At 55.4% G+C, this 22,201-nt stretch overlaps 3 protein-coding genes across 3 annotated transcripts; 2 read left to right on the forward strand and 1 right to left on the reverse strand.

Moving 5' to 3' along the window:
- Positions 1-1,451: 1,451 nt before the first annotated feature.
- On the forward strand, positions 1,452-4,370 carry LOC113147472 (alpha/beta hydrolase domain-containing protein 17B-like). Its single transcript, XM_026338181.1, has 7 exons — positions 1,452-1,511; positions 1,653-1,845; positions 2,358-2,636; positions 2,840-2,941; positions 3,275-3,498; positions 3,882-4,049; positions 4,119-4,370. Exons 1-7 carry the CDS (start codon positions 1,452-1,454, stop codon positions 4,368-4,370), a joined length of 1,278 nt encoding a protein of 425 aa, XP_026193966.1.
- Positions 4,371-5,522: 1,152 nt separating this feature from the next.
- LOC34618129 lies at positions 5,523-7,804 on the reverse strand. Its single transcript, XM_026338182.1, has 6 exons — positions 7,767-7,804; positions 7,215-7,478; positions 6,909-6,990; positions 6,343-6,441; positions 5,922-6,033; positions 5,523-5,596 (listed from the first exon to the last, which is right to left on the reverse strand). Exons 1-6 carry the CDS (start codon positions 7,802-7,804, stop codon positions 5,523-5,525), a joined length of 669 nt encoding a protein of 222 aa, XP_026193967.1.
- A 6,709-nt stretch (positions 7,805-14,513) lies between these two features.
- Positions 14,514-19,929, forward strand: LOC113147473. The gene is made up of 8 exons (XM_026338183.1): positions 14,514-15,726; positions 15,964-16,151; positions 16,341-16,403; positions 16,970-17,033; positions 17,224-17,410; positions 17,669-17,748; positions 17,993-18,061; positions 19,730-19,929. Exons 1-8 carry the CDS (start codon positions 14,514-14,516, stop codon positions 19,927-19,929), a joined length of 2,064 nt encoding a protein of 687 aa, XP_026193968.1.
- Positions 19,930-22,201: the final 2,272 nt, after the last annotated feature.

Consider the following 22,201-nt stretch of genomic DNA (forward strand, 5'->3'; position numbering starts at 1 on the left):
GCCCCTTTTCTCTGTGTGACACGCTCATTTTGTGGATGACTCAGTTGCGGGGCCCTGTTTCCTCGACTGATTCGCACTGGACGATTCAGCGGGCGGCAAGCGGATCGCGGGTTCTCTTTGCGCTACTACCCAAGAGGCGGAAGCAGGGGCAGGGTCTGTGGGGACATCCGTTTTTGTCGGAAGGCGTGTCACCTCCTACGGGTGCACAGAATGGATTTCCACCGCCGGGTTGGGAGCCGCCCTTTTAGGGCGTCGTTCATCCAGCTGCCCTTGGCACTTCGCTTGCGAGCCCCCTAAGGGCGCATAGCGCTGTCGCTGGTGTCTCCCCCGAAATTCCGCATCCGAGCACACAGCAAGGGGGTGTGCAGGCCCCTATAGAATGCGGGGGCAGCTACGCGCGGTTTTTTTCACATGTGGTGCACAGACTGTAGCTCATGGACAAAAGGGCGAAGGTTTTGGGCCAGTGGACTGAGGGCACACGAATGTCTAGTACCACCTTCTGAAATTATTTATATGGCTCTGAAGAGGCCCTTGAAATCCGTGTAATGACGCGAAGTAGTTTGCATGCCCCTCCTGGTTGCTGCTTTGAAGTGGGCATTGTTTTTGGCTCCAGCACAGTGGAGTCACTACCGCAGTCGCAGTAGCAGGTGCTGCTGCCGCGGTCGACGCAAGAACTCACTCCCTCGAGACTTCAAATGAAAGAACTGAAGCAAAAATTGGATTTAGAGTCTAGGGTTTAGGGTGTCTTCGCACTGCGAGACACCGGAAACGGCACCGACCGCACCGGTCCAGCGGGACTACCGTTTCCCGGTTCTTCCGGAGGAGGAGCACCCGATGGTGTATGAACACATTTTTGTATAAGTCTGTTTTTGCATCAAATTTACGCATAACGGGACGGTTACTGCTGATTCGGAGCGTTTTTCATTCAAAGAGGTGCCTCGAGACTGTAGGCACTCAATCGCCAGGTCGGGCCCGCATAGAACGCAGCAGCAGCGTCCGCTGCACCTGCTGCGCCAGAAGACGAAGGGTCCCTACATGCATATATCTCGCGTTGTCTATTTTCCGCTCATGTAATCCTGTATTTATGTACAAACATCTCTCTTTGGGAGCAGCACAAGGAGCAGCGAGGACGTACGGGGCTCAACGGAAGCTAGGTCAGTCAATATAAGTGCCTTCGTTCGCGTGCAACACGGTCTTCTGGCGACTCCGACTGCGCGCCGAACGTATTTCAGCACTATTCTCACTGCGACGTCCGTCGGGAATGCACATCTCTTCACATTGCAGCCCTTGGGAGCAGTGCCGTGAGCAGCATCGGGTGTCTAGGGCCTGCGCCTGGCGACGGTGCCAAGGGATCCTTTAAGAGGGAGTAGTCATCTGCAGAGGGACGTCTCCTCGCACACCAGCAATAGCGGCTGCTCTACGACGCTCTGTGTTCTTCGCTACGCGGTACGATGGGGGCGAGTACCAGCAGTATCGGCGATACGATCCTTTTCCCAGCTCCCGAGCCTTCAGTGAGAATTTAAGACCCCAAAAGCCCCTATGATTGCCGCATGCAAAGTTTCAGACACCGTAAAGTCGGGCAGTGTGGGACGCGCTGTGTGAAAAGCCCAGCGCTGCGAATGTGTATGGTCCTGTACGTGCTCCTGTTTCAGTATGATGAGTCTCTCCCCGGCTTGCTCTGGATTGAAGATGACTTCCCCAGCCGTCCACCTATCGCGTCTGTGGCTTCTCGAGCAATTGAGTTGCAGCTTAGGAAGGATAGCCACTCCCGGGGGCGGTGTTTCCCGGCCTTCTTCGTCGCACCTCCCAACGGTGCTGGAAAATATGTACTCCTCTATTGGCATGGTGAGGCGCAGAGAATGCCCACTATTTCTCTGGTTACAGGCAGTGAGATAGCCAAGGCCGATGCGAGGCTTGCATGCCACTCCCTGGTCAGCTGCAGGGCAGAAGCTCCGTATTTCCGTATCAGCCTTTGTAGCTGGGAGGGGGGGGGGGGCGCAGGAGGGAGCTTTTGGCAGTTGGCTGTAGCTCGGACGGCTACTCGTGCCAGCTCTATGGATGGCGACATAGGGGATGCAGCCTTCCGCTCCTGTTAGTGTGCCCTGGATGGTCTATATCAATGCCCATGCCATGCACTCCTGCCTGCCTTCCATTCACAAGCCGGCTGTAAAAACATCCACCACCAACGCTTCTTCCTAGACCTCTCAGATGGAAATGCAGAATGCCTTATAGCGGGTGCCGCAGCTCTCGGGCTGTCTATGTACATGTGTCTATGCCTATACACTATATATATATGTATATGTATATATGGGTAAACTTCGTGAGAGCGGCATGGACGCCTTTCTTGTCTCTTTCAGGCAACTCTTGCGACCTAGGACACATAAAGGAGGAGTTAGAGGTGTTGTCAGGCTACCTGAACTGCCACTGCTTGGCGATAGAGTTTCCTGGCTATGGACTCGCAGCACCAGCAACTCCCCCTACGGCCTCTGCCGCGGCAGCCGCGAGAGCGAACAGGAAGTCTCGCGTCAGCATTAGTGAAACCATCAATAAGTGGAGTCGAGCAGCATTCAACTTCCTTGTGTGGATGGGAGCTCCCCCAACAAATATCATTTGTTTCGGCCGCTCTATTGGGACGGGTGAGGAAGGGGCACGCCTGCAGACTGCACAACGCACACTCAGTCCGCGATTGCCAAAAGTACTCACCCGCTTCCTTTCCGCCTTCCCCTCCCCCCTTCCCCGCGCTATTCAGACCTTCTCCTTGACACAAGGCGCTTATTCATGCTGCCTTCTTATCCCTGACGTGTGCGTCGTTGCCTGTCTGCTGATTCTGCATCCTTAGGACCGGCTGCACACCTCGCGGCTACACTCCTCGCTGAGGGTATCAAAGTTGGGGGTGTTGTCTTGCATGCCCCATATATCTCAGTGCACAAGATTGTCGCAGGTACAATTCTTGCTGTCTCTCCCCTTCTCCACAAAGTAGCATGCTTCACTACACTTTTACCGGCACGCTCTTCCTCTTGCAGAGCAAAAACACGCATGCATGCAAATGCATGCATGCATGTTTTCGCAACGCGCGGAGTCGACGTCTGTTAATCTTTGACCGCTACCTGATGCAAACGACTGCGTGGACCTCTCGGCCTATGCCAATCCGTGCTGCTCTTTGTGTTTTTTCGCCGTTGACTCCTGGACCGTCACATCACACAATCTGCTGCTTTTTCGGCGCTTCTCAGTTTTTAAAACTGTGTATCTTGCTGCTGGTTTGCCTGGAAATCAGAGTACACAGCGCTAGGTACATGGCTGATTGACGACCACTGGGATAATGCCGGATCCCTACAGCAGATGGCTCCTGACACGCCCCTTTTGATCATTCATGGAGAAGATGACGAGATCATTCCGACTGCTCATGGGCGCTGCCTCCTCGATGGCTATGAGGGCCATCACGTGAAGCACGGCTTTTTCCCTTCCGACTCCTCCCACAATGCATACTATGTTATTGATGTACGCTTAGCCCATTCAGATTTCTGCAGCTGCTCTTCTACAGGCTGAGCCGTTGCTGCTTCGCCGCCTTGTGGCACTGCTGCTGTCGGAATGCTTGCGCTTCGCTTGTGCGGCCGTTTCTGTTGCCTCTCTCTTGCTGCTCTCACCCTGAGCGGTGCTGCGGCTGCCTCGCAGGCCTGCGAGGCAGCTATGGCGGGGATAGTCTCTCCAGGCACCTCTAACTCACTGCTTGGCGGGTTGCGTAGAGCATGTTTGCATTCATGAGGAGGCCACTAGGGAGCGTCATCTTGCCAGAGGCCTCTCGGCTGCTGGCGCTGCTGCCGGAAGCTTCACCGCGAGGCATGCGGGGTGCCGTGTGCATGCGTTTTTTCTGCGCTTCGCAGGATTTGGGCAAGCCTATTCAGACCTTCTTGGCTGAGGCGGCTCGTGGAAGAAGCACGTCTGTGTTTGAAATCAGCATTCCACCCTTCATGACGGAGCGACCTAGTCTGGACGCCCGGCCGGCTGTCACAACTGCCGCTCGGGGAGCTGCCGAAGCAGCAGCTGCTGCCGCTGCTGCTGCTGATCCGCATGCAGAGGGACGCGCGGAAGCGACTACTGTATGTACACCGACTGGGGAGGCTGCCGCCGGCGTCATGACAGTGAGCGTCACAACTCACAAAACAGGAGCAGCCACAACTGCGACATCCGAGGCAGCAGGACCCCTAGCGGTCAGTTCCCCTGAGCCCTCTGGGCCTGTGACTTTCAACAGGCTGCTCGAGTGCGGTCTGCTCTCTGGCAGCACTTTAGACGAAATTGTGGGGGGAGCTATTCGAGAGGCTCAGGCTCTAGAGGGATCGAAGGGGAGTGGAGCTGCAGCCAACAAGAAGTAGCTGTTGGAGTGCTCCTTCTGTTACAGCAGCCTCTCTGCTGGATCGGTCGGCGGCATACATTTGAGCACTTGCAGTTAGCGTCAAGGCTCCTGAGGCTGTTGGTGTTTTGCCCATGCAACACCTGCTTTGTTTTGAACCATGAAGCTGCTGCGGGCCCCGTCAACTGCCCTGGCAGTGCAGCAGCGGGAAGCTGGCCGCTCGATGGTTTTTTTTTTGACTGCGACAACGGCTGGTGGTCTTGCTGTTACTTGGATGTTTAATTCCGCTGTGCGCTGCTGGCAGTCCGCGCCGCTGAAGCGAAGCAGCAGTGGACGGCATCAGCTAGTAGCTCGATGCACTATATGCTAAGCAACCTAAAAGGTAGTGGCATTTAATCTCTGTAACAGAGTGTCTATCCCGTACAGCAAGAGCTCCAAAAACAACGCCGGCGCCACTGAATGCACCAGAGCCAGTGCGCAGCGGCCATGAAATCAGAGGCGTTGGTGAGGGCCGTCGTTCCAGGCCGAGTGGGGGGTCGCCTCTGTGTCTCTTCCAATTCGAAAAAGCCTCCCCTTACCCCTCTATCGCCCCCCTCTTCCCCTTCAAGCCCCTCGCGCGCTGACCAAGCGGCGGCGGCACCATCCGCTTTGTTTGTTGCGAAGGGCAGAGAGAACGCAGCAGCAGCAACTCTGCGGCTCCAAAAGTAGCAGTCTAGACGGCGCAGCTGTGTGTGTCGGGCACGTCTTCTACAACAGCGGCTCCTAAGACGCCGCACGGCAACAAGCTAAAGACCAACGCAGGGAGCAAACAAAGGAGAGACTGCGCTTCTGCTGGTGCTCCTTCTGCTTGTGTTGCCGCTTCTAGAAAGACGCGCGCAGTCTCAAGCACGCCCACGGCCACGGTCCATACCTCCCCTCCCTGAGCAACAACGCGCAGCATGCAGCCCCACCTTTGCGTGTGCCTCCTACGATGGTGGTGCTGCGCCAGACTGCCAGAAGGCAAGCCGGTAAAAGTAAGCAAGCAGAGACAGAGAGAGAGACAGTCAGACTCCGTGAGACCTCGTGACCGCTCTTTCGGGAGCGAGCTTTTCCATATTCTCCGCCGCACAAGGGCCCTCACCGCCAAGAAATCCGCATGCACGACGCACACAACTGCTGCTGCTGCTGCTGCTGCTTAGCAAGTCAACTCACCACGCATGGAAATGCCGCGGCCTCGACCCCGACCCCGCGCAGGGGGTTTGTCGCGGGCTGTAGAGAAAGCAGAAGACAAGGCAGCAAACAGTTGCTTGAACGACGTATTCTCAAGCTGCTGAGAAGGAGGCATCGAGGGAGACAAAACGAACAGAGAAATCCGGCAGCGAATTCGGCGTTTGCAGCAAATCCGCCTCAGGAGAGGGGCGCTTGACTTGCATTGCACAACAACCCGAAGGAGAGGCTCGCACAGATGCCCGCGTGCCAAGCACGGTAGAATGCGCATGAAACAAGCATCGCTTCGCGCTCTCCAGAATTCTCAGTGCCAGCCAGTCAGACTTAGAAGGGCTTATGCTCATGAGGGAGACAATGTAACACCAACCTTGAGGCTTCTCTTCCTTCACAAGCGTCACGAGCTCCTCCTGGAGTCGCGCATACTTGACCGTGTTGCCCCTTAAAAAGCACTCGCTAACCTTCCAAAATCTCTCGCCGTCCTACAGAGGTCACATGAGCAAACACAAACAAAATACATACATATATATATACATATATGCACATACATATATACATACATGTAGAAACATATACATATAGATACATACACATATATATATATAGTTCCAGACACTATGATTCGCGCCTTGCAGTGATGCACTCCCACGTCTATGGAGCCTTTTTTGTAGAAAAAAATCCGGAAAATGCCATCAACGCGATATCCTTAGGAGACGCTGCTCCTGAATGCGGTGGCTGAAAGCCTGCAGTAATCATAGGACCCCTGGAAACTGCAGCATGGGGGTATTTACCTTAGAAGTGCATACGGAGTTCTTAAGATGGAGGTTCATGAAACCATCACACGCTGCCAACATTCCGCTGTACGTTTCCCCGTTCTTCAACTCAACCATCTGCTCCGAACACACAAGAGTCGTAAAGGTAGCAAGAAAACTCGCATCCCATGCAGCTTGGGCTCCTGCTGCCTCTGCTGTCGGTGTTGGTAGTGTTCGAGCTGGAGCTGCTCCTCATGCACTTATACTGCTGCTGCACGAGCAGAAGCAGCAGCAGCACAAGCAGCAGCAGCACAAGCAGCACCAGTACAAGCAGCAGCAGCAGCACAAGCAGCAGCAGCACAAGCAGCAGCAGCACAAGCAGCACCAGTACAAGCAGCAGCAGCAGCAGCACAATTGGCAGCAGGCGGCGCAAGACTAATTGCCGTTTTCACGCAGTCCTAGCGGCACTTGCAGCCGGATTGCTGGCGTTATTTATCGAAGAAGAAAAGAAACAGCGGCCCCTGCAGCCTCTGAATCCAGATGAGCGCAGAAAGGCCAGTAGCAGCGGCAGCGCCTAAATCCTCATTTTCCTCTCTGTCTCTCACCAGCGGACGATTTTGAGCGGCGCGAAGCAGTGCTAGTGGCAGCTGAGCAGCACCAAGCCATACAGAACAAGCAGCAGCCAGACTGCTCAAGGAAGGGTGAAAAGTTCAACTACGTCCACAACACATTCAACGCACTAGCAGCACGCGTCATCACCTAAGACCTTCAGGCCCCTGCGCAGCTCCCGCTGAAGCAAAACAAAGGCTGCGCAGGCAACTCGACACAGCCAGCAGCAGACGGCTGGAGAGGGGGAGATCCATCCAGCCCAGCAGCATTCAGCGCAGTCTCCTGCAGCGGCAGCAGCCTGCGTCTGCGAGGAGTCTTGCTGGGGGAGCCGTGCAGCGTGGAGACAAGGCCTGCCTGCCTTCACGTCCAGCCCGTCAAAAAGAGGCACAGCTTCGCGAGAACTCATCTGGTGATCCCCAACAGTGCTGCCTGACCCCACATACTGCACAACACCCCCATGCCTATGACTCCGGAGCTCAAATAGGCGAGCTGAGGGGCCGAACTGCACATTTTTGAGCGGCGCAGAAGCGTACTGGCATTTTCCAGGAGAGATAGTGGATGGATTCCTCCTAAAAAGGCCGTGCGGGAGGGCAGTTTCGGGGTTTCGCAGCAACGCAGCGCAGTGTAGGGGGAAGCTGATTGCTGAAACAGCCGTGTGCGGAAGGCGCGAAGCAGCCTTCTGAGAAAAAGAGAGCTTCCTAAGGGCCTCCTCTCTAACAGCGCAACCGAACAGCGTCCCGCCTGCCCGCCCCCAGTGGTGTCGAGGTGCCACAGCAGGAGTCGCGGAGCGGCGCGATGACAATCAATCGTAGCGACAACACCACAGTCTTACAACATTTCTCAAGTGCTTGCACCTCATATAAATATCTGCGTAGGGGGGACCGCGCTGCATGCGGTAGGTAGGACGTGCTGCCCGCCAGAAGCGAGATCGCTCTCTCTCTCTCTCTCGCTGCGGATGTAACACGCATGCCTCGCCTCACTGGGGCCCTTGCAGGGGGCCCCTCGTGCGCATACGGCTAAATGCGACTTCGATTTGAGTTTGGGAGTGCTTCCCCTTTATTCTGAGGCCTCCGAAGAAACAGATATCTCTCCGGAGAGGTCCTATGCTGCTCCTTCTGCTAGCATTTCCTGCGCAGCAGCAAGTGCTGCTGCTCTACGAGCTGGAGGAGCGAGCCACCAGGCGCAGCTTTGCCTGATGAGTTTTCTGTCTGCCGCGCTTCTGCTAACCCTGCAGTGGTGGCCTCGTTGTCGCGGGGAGACACCGCGATCCAGCAGCTCAGAAGCAGGGAATGTGAATTCGGGGTGCTCACGCTGCCGCTGCAGCTGCAATCAACTGCTTCATCCCAAGTTTGTACGCCGTGCGAGAGATTTTTCTGGTAGTATTATATGCAGCACGGCTTTTTTGTGACTTAGCGGAATGCGTGGCAGGAAATGCAACAGCGGCTTTCAGTGCAGCAGCAGCATGCCGTATGTGTGGCAGGGCTGAGAGTGGAGCTCCTTCCACTCCCCGGCTGTACAGACACCGCGTTGCAGGAATGTGAAAAAGCAGCCGCAGCGGCAAGAGCAGCGAGGGGGTTCTTACCAGAGGAAGCAGCTCTCCTTCTAGGGGGTGATGGGGGCTTAGAACTCTCAGTAGAAATCCCAGGCTGCCCTTTGTCTTTGCTGCTTGCTGTCTCGCGACAGCCACAACCGCAGCAGCAGCAGGGGGGGGCGATCTCTGGGCCTTGTGCTTGTGCAATCGGCAGGCGCAGGGGATGCCTCTTCCAGCTGCGAGACGAAGTGATCAGTCAGCGCCACTGCGTTGTAGGGGTGCAGCAGCAAGATGATCGCGACAGGCTCACGCAGCTAGCAGCGAAGCTGCTGCCGCTGCTGCTTGCTGCGCTGCAGCAGGCGAACATGCGGCTCTCTCCTGAGGCAGCCGAAATGACATCCGAAGCGAGGGGTGGCGGAAAGTCTGCGGCAAGTCTTGTGGCCAGTGCGGAAATCGTCTTCGAGTGTGCAGACACCGCAGAGGCGGCTGCCTGCGCGGCAGCTGAGGGCTTGCAGCAGCAGCTTTTGCCGCACTCAAGCGTATCCGCTCACGAAGCGATTGCAGACGCACCCGACATTGCAGCTGCAGCAGCGGCCGCTGCAGCCAGCGCTGCCTCCTGCAGCTGTGCGCGGGTGCCTGCCGCTCTGCTGCTAGGACCAGCAGCGACGGCAGCCGCCGCTAGCCAGCTAGCTGCCGTTTACGTAACAGACTGCAGCACTAACGGCTCGTGGCTGGATGCTGACGCACCGGTAGCCAAGGGACAGACGCTGCCATGGCCTTTGACCAGCGTGTTATCTCTTGCTCGCCCCTGTAAGCGTGATTTTTCTGTAGCCTGTGTTGCTGATGATGAGGTGGTGATGTGTGTGAGAGCGACCTCTTGCGGGGAGGGCGGCTCGAAGTGGTCGGGGTGGAGTGTAGGAACGCCTCCGTGTACGTGTGCTGCTGTGTTACGTCGCCTCTATCTCGTGCTGCGAACGCTGCAGCAAGTGCTGCTGCTGCTTCCTCTGCGACTCTTTGTGTGCAGTGCGAAGCGATGGGCCCCCTATTGCAGCCTTCCGCTGGCGTCTCGTTCTTCGTATATGTGCTGCATGCAAGACTCCAGGTGCTCGCTGCAAGTGCGGCAGCTCTTTCCCGCAGCAGCAACAGGAGCAGCAGCAACAGGAGCAGCTCCCTCCAGAACCGTCTGGGTGCTCCACAGGCGTGCAAGACCTTCTGAAGCCTCCGAAAGGGCAGCCTCTGGCGAAGGCAGACGTCGTGGCTGGAAAGCACGACTCTTCTAGGAGGCATCAAGCGTCTCAGTACCTCGCAGATTCAGCCAGTTCTCTTGGTTCATCAGTGTCCGCCTTAGACTCGAGTGCTGTTGCAGCTGCTGAGGATGGCAGCGCTGCTGCTGTGCGGCTCCCCCTCGCAACGCCGACAGCGGGCTGTTGTTATGCGGACGGCGGCACGGCAATCCCAAGCAGCGGAGGCTTGCATGCTGTGCAGCAGCAGCAGCAGGACGGCGTGCCTCATCTGTTGACAACACGGAGATCGACGGGGGGGAGTGGTCTCCAACCTGCCGGGGGAGGCAGCAGCAGCAGGCTGGCGTTAGAGCTGCAGCGAGCGGTTGCCGAGAAGAGACGCCTTGAAGATATGCTGCAGCAGTTGCTGCTGGAAAACGAAGAGTTGCGGACTCAGGTGCTACTCTGCTGCCACTCTGCTGCTGAAGTCGATGTTGGGTAGCTGGCAAGGGCTGCTGCTGCTGCAGTTTCTTGGCTGGTGGTGCGCCGCTTGATTGCATAGCGCCGTGCCGTTGAAGAAGGAAGCTGCGAGGAGGCACTGGGGACGAGTCTGGGGCGCTTGTTCGTGGTGGTCTGTGCAGGCATGCCAGCTGGGGAGCCTCAGGGAGCAGCTTGCAAGTGTGCAGGAGGTAGCGCGTGGTGAGGCTGGCTAGCCGCCAATCTGGGCGTGTTTTGTGCTGAGAGATGAGGGATTGCTACGCCTCGTGATGGGGGTGGCATTGTGCCGCTGCTGCTGCTGTTCTCGCTGCCCCTTATTGCCCGCTTTTCAGCCGTATGCGCTGGCAGCAACGCCACAACTTCGGCAGGCAACGCGCTGATCTCGTGGTTTGCTGTTTTTCGCAGGAGAGGTCTTGGTCTTGCAGGATGCAATTGCTGGTTTGAAGCATCGAATTGCGGATCTTGAAGCAGAGAGGGTGCGTCCTTGTCTCCCCTCTGCCCGTGCCTGCTGAGCTTTTGCCGCTGCTGTGGCCTTTGCGGCTGCTCTATGAGAACCCGTTTTCTCAACATGCAGCTTTCTAGCCGTCGTGCTTTAGCTGCGTATCCTGCTGCTGGCTGCTGCAGGATGCATTGCGGTCTGAGGTTTTAGCGGCGGCTAGCCGGCACCAGCAGCACGCTGCGTTATTGCGGCGTCTCCAGGAGGTCCACGCGACGCAGACACAAGTGAGGGGGGCCCTTACCGCATGTGTTGCTCTCTGCAGTTTAGCGCCTCTTATCACGCTTAGAGCTTCTGCTGCCCCTCGCCGCTCAGCGCCGCTCAGCGCTGCTCCTCCCCAGGGGATCGTAGACAGCTGGATTCCTAGCAGCAGCAGCAGGGCAAAGCTCTGGCTGGTTAAATGCGTGCAGGCGTTGCATGACTGTCTCGACTTCCAGCAGCAGCAGCAGCAGCTCTTGGAGAAGGCCTTCGAGCAGGCTGAAGGGCTGATAAAGCCGAATTTGCAGCAGCTGCAGGGGCAGCCGGGAGAGCAGCAGCAGTTGCAGGAGCAGCAGCAGTTGCAGGAACATAGGGGCAAGGAAGTTAAGAGTTTCACGATACGCCGCTCTCCACGACAATCGCAACGAAGTGGTGCTGCGGCTCAGGAACTGCCTGGTGATGCCGCACAGCGCAGTTCGCTGTCTCCAAATCTTTTGGAGGGTGGCCTCAAACGGCCCCGCACAGACAGCGACGATGCCGGTAGTCAAGAGGTGAGACTCTCTCAGCAGCATGCAGCTCCACGACAGGAGACTACTCCCTTGGGCCTTAAGGCCTAACGGCGGAATTTGCGTTCTCTGTACGACTATATGTAGTTGGCCGTTGGCGGGGAGGCTTTGCTGCTCGCCTCTTGCCGCCGCCTTCTCGCGCGTTGCAGCCTCGATGTGGATCCTGCCGTGTGGATCGATATGTCGGCTTTAGCCCTGCTTCCAGTGCGTTTTTCTACGGACGCTTCGCCTAGATATCTGTGCCGTAACTTGCCCTAAGGTAGCCACTTAATTAGTAGGCTTGTCCAGTATGCATGGTGCATCGCTAGGACGAGTAGAGGGCTAGTCGAGTGCGAACAGAGAAGGAGGGAAGATGCAAGGTGGCAAAGGCCCATGCACGTGGGGGAGCTGCGACAACCGCTCTTCAGGGCTTGCCTTCGGTAGCGGTGGCTGCTCTCAGAGGCGACACTCCCTTCGAGTAGTACCTATCTGCATGCACCAACTGTAGCTCAAGTGGGGAGTACAGAAAGCTGCACTGAGGGGGATCGATGCTTGGCGGGAACCGGTTGGTTGCTTTGGCGCAAGCAAAGCGAGGCTCCTTGGAATTGCGGCCACATGGAGGCTTCCCTAACAGTCGTTGTACTTCATGCCATGCCAGCTCGCTAGCCAGCGTATCACTGAGCCTGGAGAGATTCTGCAGACGCGATCAATAAGAGCTAGACAGACCATCGTCCCTGTGGATTTAGCAACTCTACAGGACAGTGTTGTCACGCGGTGCTGCAGGGGAGCTGGAGGGGCCTCCGAAGCTTTGAGGCGCACCCACCCACCCACCACCATCTACGCTACAATAGAAGCCACTACGGCCTTCCTGGAAGCATTTGATTTGCCGCCAGCACGTTCTGCAACGTATGGTATGTGCATAGGAGAGCTTCTCAGAAGACGCCGTTGTAGCCAACAAGGGCCCTTCCCGTATTTGCCCAGCCGAATTCAGCGAGGAGCACCCAGACAAGCAAATCCTGCACAGAATACTTGTAGGCCCCAAAAGCCATCTTCGCATCCCCTGAAACTGGCGATCGGACCATCTCGAGATATCCCGAGTGGGTTTCGCGAGCTGCTCCGGTGCCTCTCCTGGAAGGCATGTGTAATGCGCTTCGCGGAAGTGTGGTATGAGGAAGCAACTCAATTTTACGACTGCATGCCGAGGCACTACGTTTGACTGCAACTTCTTTATAAAGCAAATGGGGACAGCGGAATATCCGCTAGTGCTCTCGTGCATGGACCTAAATAGACCGGAAAAGGAGCTGCCTGCCTCTATACTGCCAAAAGATGCACATGGGGATGTGCAGAACTGCGGGAAGTGTTGAAGTCTTTCCATAAGCCGCATCTACAAGAAAAAAACAACGCGCGCTTAAACCCTAAGAAGCCCCTGCAACTTTACCAACAAGAGCATGCATAGTGCCGAAAAGCTGCGCTTCCAGCATTCCTTCTTCTGGAGTGTCTGGGCCTCTGAGGGATCATGTGTGCAGTGGTAAGACCACGCTATTGCGCTTGCTGCTCTGGATTCTTGGCCCCTTGCAGACGACCTCAGCCTGTGAAGGTAGCGTTTCAGATCCTTCCAGAGGCAGCTTATATCACTTCTTCTGAGGCCGCCACAAGGTGTGACCTCTAGCCCCCAAACTAGGCGAAAACTATAAACAAAATCTATGAAATGTCCCTTCCGTTCGATCTCCCTACTCACCAGCCTTGCCGCTCTCACCTCACACGGATGCTGCATTAGGGGAGAGAACTAGGACAGGTGGGGTGCGCGTGGTTGCAACTTTCGAATACTCCGAGCAGGCATTCGCACGCGGTTTTTCATGATAACTCCACGTTTATGCACGCTGCGTGCTTTCCGATGCTATGAAACTTCATATATGCCATACTTTGGGGTTACGGAGGTCTAATGCGCAGCCTAGTGTACCCGCTGTATTAAGGGACAACCCCTGCTCATTAGCAGTATCTCTATCACCAGTTGTGTTTTTGAAAGCGTTGCACACGAATCGACTGATCAGCTTGCCAGTTCGCACATGCGCCTCGCTGCAAGTCCCTGAGGATCCCCTATAGCGAAAAGCATGTATTTTTACTAAAACGTGGAGAACTAAAAGATGGCTAAAGGACTTAGCTTCAAGATTCTATAGGTGTGTCTCACCCTCTGCGCGCAAAGTGAGCCAACGAGCACGCAGGAACTGTGAGGCCGTTCCGTGAGGATGGTGGGTCAAAGAGGCGAAGATACGCACGCAAAGGGCCTACCTAAAGCATCAGCCTATTGAAGAAACCAGCCACGGAAAAGGGATATCCTGTTGCGTACCCTGGCGGCGTTGTCAACGGAATGCAACTCAGCCTGCATGGCTAGCCTGTGAGTTTGCAGCTTTTGACAGGTTGCAAGGTTGCTGGTGTCTCTAGCGCAGACGAACGCGAGCTAGCCGTTGTACTGTGCTGCTCAGCTTCCGATGTCGCCTCGACCATGCCGAGCATGCTTGTTGTTGAGGGCATCGCGGGGGGCCCCCTCCCTGGCGGTGGGGGGCCCCTCCATGATCATGGGGGCCCCCGACAGATAGGTGGCTTTTGAGGAATGCCCGCTACTGAGTGTGTGTATCCTACTTTTCCATACTTTTCCCGTATTCCTTTTATGTAAGTTTGATATAGTGGTTTGATTTTTCCGGTGTGTACGCTGATAGCTCGCGGAAAGGCTTCGTCTGTCGTGCGTGCGTGGCTGCGAGCCGTCTGCTGCAGACCAACACACGCTTCTCTTTGCAGGTGTGGCGGCGGATACAAGAAGTGTTTGCACACTGCCATCCGTTGCTGCCCGTTCAAAGGTACAAAGCAGTGTATTCTACCCTCAAGCTGCCGACGCAACCCCACCAGCACCACCATCACCAGCATGAGCGCTGTCTGGACATTTCGGCAGTAGCTTGTGGCATGGATTACGCGCCTAGAGGCGCACGGAAGCGAGCACCTCCAGCTGTTGCTGCTGAGGGGGCTGCAGCAGGCAGCACACACGATCACGCTGGTAGCAGGCGCACCGGTGACAGCTAAAAGTAGGGCAGCGGAACCGCTCTATTCGGGTGCTTTAAATGGCTCACCAGCTTCTGCCTCCCCAGGATCTTTCGTCTGCAGCTGATTTGCGCCGCAGTGGATGGGCCCCACCCCCTGCCATCGCGGGCACGTTGCAGCGGCAGCGACAGCAGCAGCAGCAGCAGCTCCTGCTGCAGCAGCGGCATCAGTCTCTCCACTGGGCACTGCGCGCAATCCTCTGGTGGTATGAGCTGCCTCTTTGTCGCCGAAGGCAGCGGGAAGAGCAGCATTTGGAGCAGCAGCAAGAACGCCAGTGCTCATGGCTCGGGTGTGCGAGGTGGAGCCGCCTATGGCTTGCCGCAGACTGTCTGCTGTTGCTGCTTGTTTCTTGTACCCTCCTTGCGGCAACCCTGTTTGGATGGTGTTGGCTAGGAGAGTATCGCTCTCTTCAGCGCTACGTTTACGAGGCGTCGGGCATACCGCTGAGAGCAAGTCCACGGGGAGTGTTGACGCTGCTCGTGATGCTGACGCTGCATGCGTTTTTTCTGCTAGGCAGCCACTTGGTGCTGCGGTCTATGGGCATGCTCCCTCAACTTGCAAACGTGCACGAGGCTTTTCTGGCGATAGTGGGGGCTGCAGCTGCTGCTGCAGGGGCCTTGGTGGCTGAGCTCTCTCCCCGGCACTATGCAGGATTCACCATGTGGCTGCAACTCTACTTGCCCCTGTTTCATGGAGCACTCACACCCGTGGCTTCCGTTGCGTTGTGCTGCATTTTGCGGCGAGCACAGTCTGTGCTGCAAGCCGCAGGCTCACAAGCTCCTACAGGAGCCTCAGATGAGGAGGTGCCTGTTGCGCAAGGCGTCCCTCTGCTGATTTGTGGGGAGGATTCTTCAGCAGAAGGCGCTGCAGCCGATGCCGATCGCGACTATAGCGGCACGTCACAGCCAGCAGCGACGGCAGCTGCAGCTGCACCTCTGCCAGTCTTCGGCTCCGTTGTTGTAAGGGAGAGGCCTCCGTCTTTGCAGATGCGGCCTTTGCCCTTCAGCAGAAGTAGCGGAGAAAACGGAGCCACCAGAGGCAGGCAGGGGCGAAGGCGGCTTTCTCTATCGTGCATCCGAGTGTGGGCAGTCATTCTCTTATCAGTGTGTCTCTGGCTGCTGCTGCTGGTGTTCCCCTTCCTTGGTCCTGGTGCGTTCGGTTCCCCTTGCGTCTTTTCCCGCCCTCCTCCGCTGAACAGCACGCGAAACCTCGCGAAAAAAATCCACAACACCAGCACGCCACACCCCACCTCACCCTCCAACCCCACCCTTATCACCACCCCTCCCGCTGAAAGCGTACTTGGTCAGGCCAGCAGCCACTCCAAGGGCCCTCACGCTGCGCCTCAAGGCGCAGCAGCAGCAGCAGCAGCACACTTTGAGGCGTTGCAGCAGCGGCAGCTCCCCCTCGACTCACACGCCGTCGCTGCACCCGTGCCAGAATCGCTTCTTCTTGCCGCCCTCGCTGAGACAGAATTGGCTAAAGTCGCGTTTGAAGCATTGCCGCCATCCACTTCTCGGAGACAGCAGTCTGCTGACGCTCACGGGGCAAACCCTCTGCCAGCAGCCGCATTGGAGGCGCAGACACACGCTGCGGCTTCGCAGGAGGAGACACCTGAAGACGCGTGCACAGGTGCACCGTGGCTTCCCCCTCGACCTCTGGTATTTGGAAGGAGGGGCACACCCTTGAGATCTCCAGAAAACACCCTGTACGCCTTACGTTTCTGCCGTGTTCGCTGCTTTGCCGAGTAGGCCTCTTGCTGCTGTTCGTTGCGAACTATGAGGCACCACTTGTCGTGGATGCCGTCTTGTCAATGTGGCCTTAGGGAGTCATTCCAAGCTGCAAAAGAGGCGGGTGCAGTCGGCTTTTCCGCCGACGTCCACATCACGGCGAACCATGTGCCGTTTTTGTTTGTAAGATGCTACGCTACCAAGGCGCCTCCGGCTATAAACAGCTGCTGCTTCGCTGCTCGCGCGGCTGCTGCATTGTTGGTCCTCGCGCTGATATCGGCTCGGGTTGCTGTACTGTGCACACAAGCAATTGGCAGCTGCTCCCCCCTTAACGACCTTCGCGATTGCTGTTAGAAGGACTAGGCTGTCCTTTGAGTCCTCTGCAGCGGATGCCGCCGCAGAAATCTCAGCGAACTGCTTGTCATGCGCTAAATGGGGGGTGTTGTTTGAATGGTGCTGCAGCGCGACAGCACCTTCTTGCGGATGACAGACGCTTCCCGTGTATTTCCAGCCGCAGCCATCTCGCCGGTGGAGCTCTTTGCGTGGATAGATATTGCTGCACTGGGTCCGGGGGCTTGGTGGCTCGAGGTGACCTTCCGTGGCGTTGCATTTGTTGCTGGTCATGTCTTTGGGCTAGCATGAATCTAAGCGCGCATTTCGCTGGCGAATTCTTCACGGAAGCCGCGTGTGGTGCTGCGTGTGGAGTGTGTGGGTGTGGGTGTGTTTTTTTCTCTGGGTTGCTGCTGCAGCGTGATATATACGGAACGGTCTCATCTATTGACCAAAAAATGCGCGATGCTATTGCTCAAGCGCGTGCGTGATTCTAGGAGCATGGCATGTGGAGAGGAGGGAAAGGGGAGGCTAGAAAGAGGATTTGCAGCCGCAGAATGAGAAGCAGGATCCCTCGTGTCAGCCTTGGCAGCCTTACGAACAGGTCGAGCAGATTGCGGCGCTGTGTCACGTGTGTGTATGTGGGTATGCCTCCGTGCGAAATGTGGCTCAGGCATCGCGCGCTTGAGCGACCTTCTGGCGCTCGCTGTTTCGTGGAAGTCGCCTATTCTGGTGTCTGTACAGTGCCCCCCTTGCTCTCTCAATGCATTCGATTGTGGAGATAGCTGTCCTCTCCTCATTTTTGACGCCGTGAAGAAGGCAAAGGCAGAGCAGTTCCTCTGGTGGCAAGGCGCAATGCGGTAAAACGCAGCTTTTGTACATGCGCTGTTGTGAGGCTGCGATTCGCGCTGCTGGTCGAACTGAGGGGAAGGAAGGGCATGGACGGTTTGTGCCAGTTATAAATGTGTGCTTGGCGATGTTTCTGCCACTTCTTCAGCCCAGTAGACTCTGCTGCCACGGAATTGCTGCCCTTCCTGCTGTATCGCGGTGGGCCTCGTTATGCATCCGAGGTTTCTTTGTATGCGCATGCGCGACACTCCTCCCGTGTGTGGCTGCAGAGATGAAGTGCGGCGGTCGTTGCCGCTAGCCAGGCTGGTGACGGAGATCGATGCCGCTTTTGAAGACGACCCCATGCACAGTTAGCCGTTTTCTAACTGCTCTTGTCCATGCCGCCGCTTTGCCACTGCTGCGTTTCTGCCGCTCGTCCGGTGTATAGTTGCCTGCCGCTTTTGCAAGTCGGCGCAATCGAAAACAGCGGGAACTTGTGGGGGGAAGGGGAGAGAAAACTGCGCATGATCTATTCGGAGGCTCCCACTCGATTTCTGCACCGACCATGTCGGTGTTTTGCCGTGACGACTGCTGTTGTGTTGCGAGCGCCACAGTGACCGACATTGTGAGTGCTCCGTGGACTGACTTAGAGGCGTCTCGTGTGCGAGCTCTCGCAGAGAAAGGTGCGCACTCGACACGAGAGAGCAGCAGCAAGAGCAGCAGCAGCAGCAGCAGCAGCCGTAGTACTAGTAATAGCAACGGGAGGAGAGGCACGAACACGCTTTCGCGCACCGTCCGTGTGATTTCAAGTGCCTGTGCGCGGGCCTGGCACTGCTCATATTGATGGGGATGCGCCATTGCTGCTTTTGTGGCTGCTAGTGCTACTGCTGCTGCTGCTGCTGCTGCAGGATACCATGTACACTGCGCGTCCGCTCCTTCCGCCTGGCAGTATTCTTACTTGTGGTGTAGCGGAGTTCACACAGTTGGCTCGGACGACCCGGGCATGCTTGCTCAGCTCTCTCGGCCTCTTTATCATATGACATGGTCTCAATACTTCGGTACGAATACACAGGCTACTGTCTCTATGCTCGGAATGTAGCATTGCGCCTGTCTTTTGTTGTCGCGGCATGCAATCCTGTCGCTGGCTTCTCCCCCTCTGCATCACCGCGACTTGGCTGGCAATACATAGAGCAGCTCGATATCTCTATGGAAACGCATGTATCTTACTGCTTCCCCTCCGGTGCATCCTTTTGTCCTCTCCTCACGCTTCCTTTATCCCATCGCAGCTCAAGTGTCGCACTGTATGCCTGTAGGGTGTGTTTTCGCGCTGCCTCTGGTGCTTGCCTTCTGTTGCACGTTGGCTCCGTATCCGCTACTGCATGCGCCGTCTCTGCCTCATGTGTGTGTATGTTTGCCTCGTTGCCCGTCCGGCCACGCTCGCTGTATGCGAATGGCTATGCGCAGCAGATTCCCGTGTCTGTTTCCAGAGAGCTTGCGGGTGTTCGCTGTGGGTGCTGTTGCTGCCGCAGTCACGATTATCGGCATTGACGTTATTTGCGCTGCCGTTGTCGTGGGGTTCATGCTTTGGCTTCTGTGCTGTTGGCGGTCTCGTTTCGCCGTAACACCGGAGTAATGTTGTAGCGGGCTAAAATACACTTGGATACTTTCTACCTCATATTTAACAACACGTTGGCAAAGTATAAGCTGGTGGGTTTGTAGTATCTCTTATCTATTGCGCAATCCTGAAAGCTCGGTACAATAAGACGCAGTCCTTTTTGCGTGTACGCTAAACGCATTGTGCAACTATCTCTGAATGGACAAAGCACTCTAGAGGGTGCATCTATTAGCACTATCTGTCCCTCTTTCCTCATGTAGGGACCTCTGACGAGCGCAGGTAGGGGAAGGCGGGAACAGTTTTTGTAAAGCAATTTTTAACTTCCTGTTTAGCTGGTATTGAGCTTGGAGTTTAGTGTATCTACGGCGACCTTGGATGAAATCCTGCACTTGCAACTATCGCATTGTTGGATGCAGCTTCTCCCGCCCATCCACCGGCTATGGATGGAGCGGGATGTACGGTTTCCCTACGATAGTTGCCGCTGAGGTCATATGGTAACAGTCATCTGGTTTGCTAAGGTAAAAGTCTTCTTTTAAATGGTAGTGGCATTAGACGGTGGCACAAGGCCCTTTAGGGCACTGGAGGCTGGCCTGCAAGCCTATATGAACTTAGTAGCCGTTCAGCTGATAGAGAGGCGTGATTTGCCAGCCTGTAGTACGTGCATGGATGTGTAGATGAGGTAAAGCCGGCCGGAAAGCTATGATGTCCGCAAGGATTTATTTGAAGTTTTCACCAGCCTTTGTACTTTCAAGCAAAGAGAAACAAGTACTCTCTGTAATATTAATCCGAAATAATGCCCAGCACAATTCAAGCTTTAAAACACGTCCTGACTCATCGGGTCATGCCGAGACTAGCAAAACGGCAACCTTTGGAACTATACAGCAGGTTGAAGAGATAAAAAAACTAATAGGGGAATTTATCAATTTATTGGCATAGCGGTAAACGTTTTTTGGCTTGCAAAAGCCACAGCTTAGGCGAGCACTTACTTTCTCAGTGGCTAAGTCTACCTGAATTGACATGTCAGGTTGAGCAGTAAAGCAGCAATTAAACAAGTGACCCATGGGACTTCCGCAAACGATGGACAACCTGAGGTTTCAGGAACAAATAGGTGCGAATCCTGTGTCTCTGGTTGAGAAGGGAGCGCCATATCAGGATTAATAAGCTTTGAGTGTCTGGGCTGTATTCGGCCCTATCCCTACACTCTGTGGTGAGTAAGGACGAAAGCCAGAGGGAACTCGCACACCTAAGCAGTCTCCAAACCGCCTCCCAGCAACGTCATTTTTATGTGGAAGATTAGGTCGTATAATCCGAAACTGCAAGTGCATGCCAAGCCAAGAACTTGATCAACGGAACTGGCTCCAGCGATTGCAGACTGCAGGGAAACGCAATTCCTCTCATTAAGCTGCTGTGCAGGGACAGCAGCTACAGAAAATCGCGCCGAAATTAGAGATCCGCCGAAGGCTCATTTTACGTCAACCCTAATCCACATGAATTAGATTAGAATTGCTGGCGCTATCTGATACTGGATGTGAAACGGAGCTGCTACGCGAGGAAATGGCACAAATTTGCAGTCTGCTTGTTCACTCGAGCGCAGTCTCCAAGCTCAAGCTTTGCTGACGGGAGGCAAAACTCAAGAAGAAAAACGAAACCGTGTCAGGTTAATGCTACTTTCAATCTGAATCGGGCTCTATCCGCACAGTTTGTGCCTTCTATGTTGGACTGGTGCAGCAGGAAGTAGTCCTAGGTGTCCCATCGATGACCCAATGGAAGGCGCACATGCGTACAGAGCAACACGTGTGGAGGTTTGTGTGCCGGGAAGCGCTACGAGATATCAGCGTTTGGTCTCTTCAATAACGCGAATATCATTTGCAGTCAGCGAGGTAGAGCCGCTTTCTCAACAAGCGGTGGCAGAGCCTTCCTGCGAGGGGCCTAGCAGCGCAATAAGAGAAGAGGGTTCTAACGATGCATCCCGTCTTGTGACCTTGCTGCTGGTTCTTTACAGAAAGTCGCAGCTGGCATTTTAGCCGAGAAATGGGCGGAATGAGCATAAAAGAAAAAAGCATTCTCGGATGTGCTTAGTGACGAGCGGCCACCAGGTGGCCTACCTGCTAGTCGTTTAGTGCACCATAGTGAGCTATTGTTGACTCGGCCCCAGGCTGTGTTCCAATGTTAACAAGCCAGCATAGCATAAAGAAGAGATTGAGGTGTACGGGGCTTATTCTCTGAAAACGGCGAAGTGCAGAAATCGACCTAGGCTTTGGGCATAATCTGGTGTTGGCCCCGAAAACCGACGGAAGGTGGAGTGTTTGCGTTTCGCTTTGGGCCCTTGAACAAGATCAGTGTGAAGGAATTCCCGGTAGCTCACGTTTGCTAATTACGTGACCAGCTTTGTAGCAATTACACGGATTAACAGTTTACTCGACACGTGCCTCCACGGACGCCTTATCACCAATTCCCAGTCCCCCTAATAAAGCCACAAAACGGAGTTTCACCCTTGCTTTTGCGGAGTCGGGGTACAGCTGTTTGCTCATTGAACATGCGATTGCCTCAGCTGGACTGCAGACACTAGTAAAGCGGCATTTTATGACCATATCAATGGGTTTAGATGGCTATCTCCATGGACAATGTTTCAGTACTTGATCGAAGCGTCTAATTACCTACAGCGACTACGGCATGCACTTCGGCTGATGCACAAGTGCCATTTATAATGTGGAGGCTGGCAAGGGATTGCTTACATAGAAATCATTTTGCTTCTGGGTTTCCGATTCGTGGCTGCAGGCATTCAGCCAGATACGGCGAAAATTGAAGCAAGGAAGGCGTGGCCTTTGCCTTAGTGCATGGGAATGGGTATTGCAAAGTAATCATGTATTACATCTTATTAATAGCATTATATAACTGAATTTGCTCTACAGGCTGCTTCTTTTCCAGGGACAGGGGAGGTTGATGCCGCACCAAGGACGCTTACCCACCTCCTTACAACTCCTAGCGTATTGTGCTGCCCTATGATGAGCGCACCTTCTCCCTAGCAGCCGCTGCTAGTGACGTAGTAAAAAGTGTTGTTGCTCTACAACAGACTAAGGCTTCTCCGACATACTGAGTTATTTCTTGTTATTCTCATTGGTTCGCGGACACCGAACAGTTTTATCCAATGCTGTGACAGGGACTCAATGCGATGTAGTGGGGCGTCAGGAAATGCAGGCACTAATCA

The sequence above is a fragment of the Cyclospora cayetanensis genome, unplaced genomic scaffold (assembly GCF_002999335.1).
Source record: "Cyclospora cayetanensis isolate NF1_C8 unplaced genomic scaffold, CcayRef3 CcayRef3_contig_239, whole genome shotgun sequence".
In the NCBI taxonomy this organism is placed as follows: Eukaryota; Apicomplexa; class Conoidasida; order Eucoccidiorida; family Eimeriidae; genus Cyclospora; species Cyclospora cayetanensis.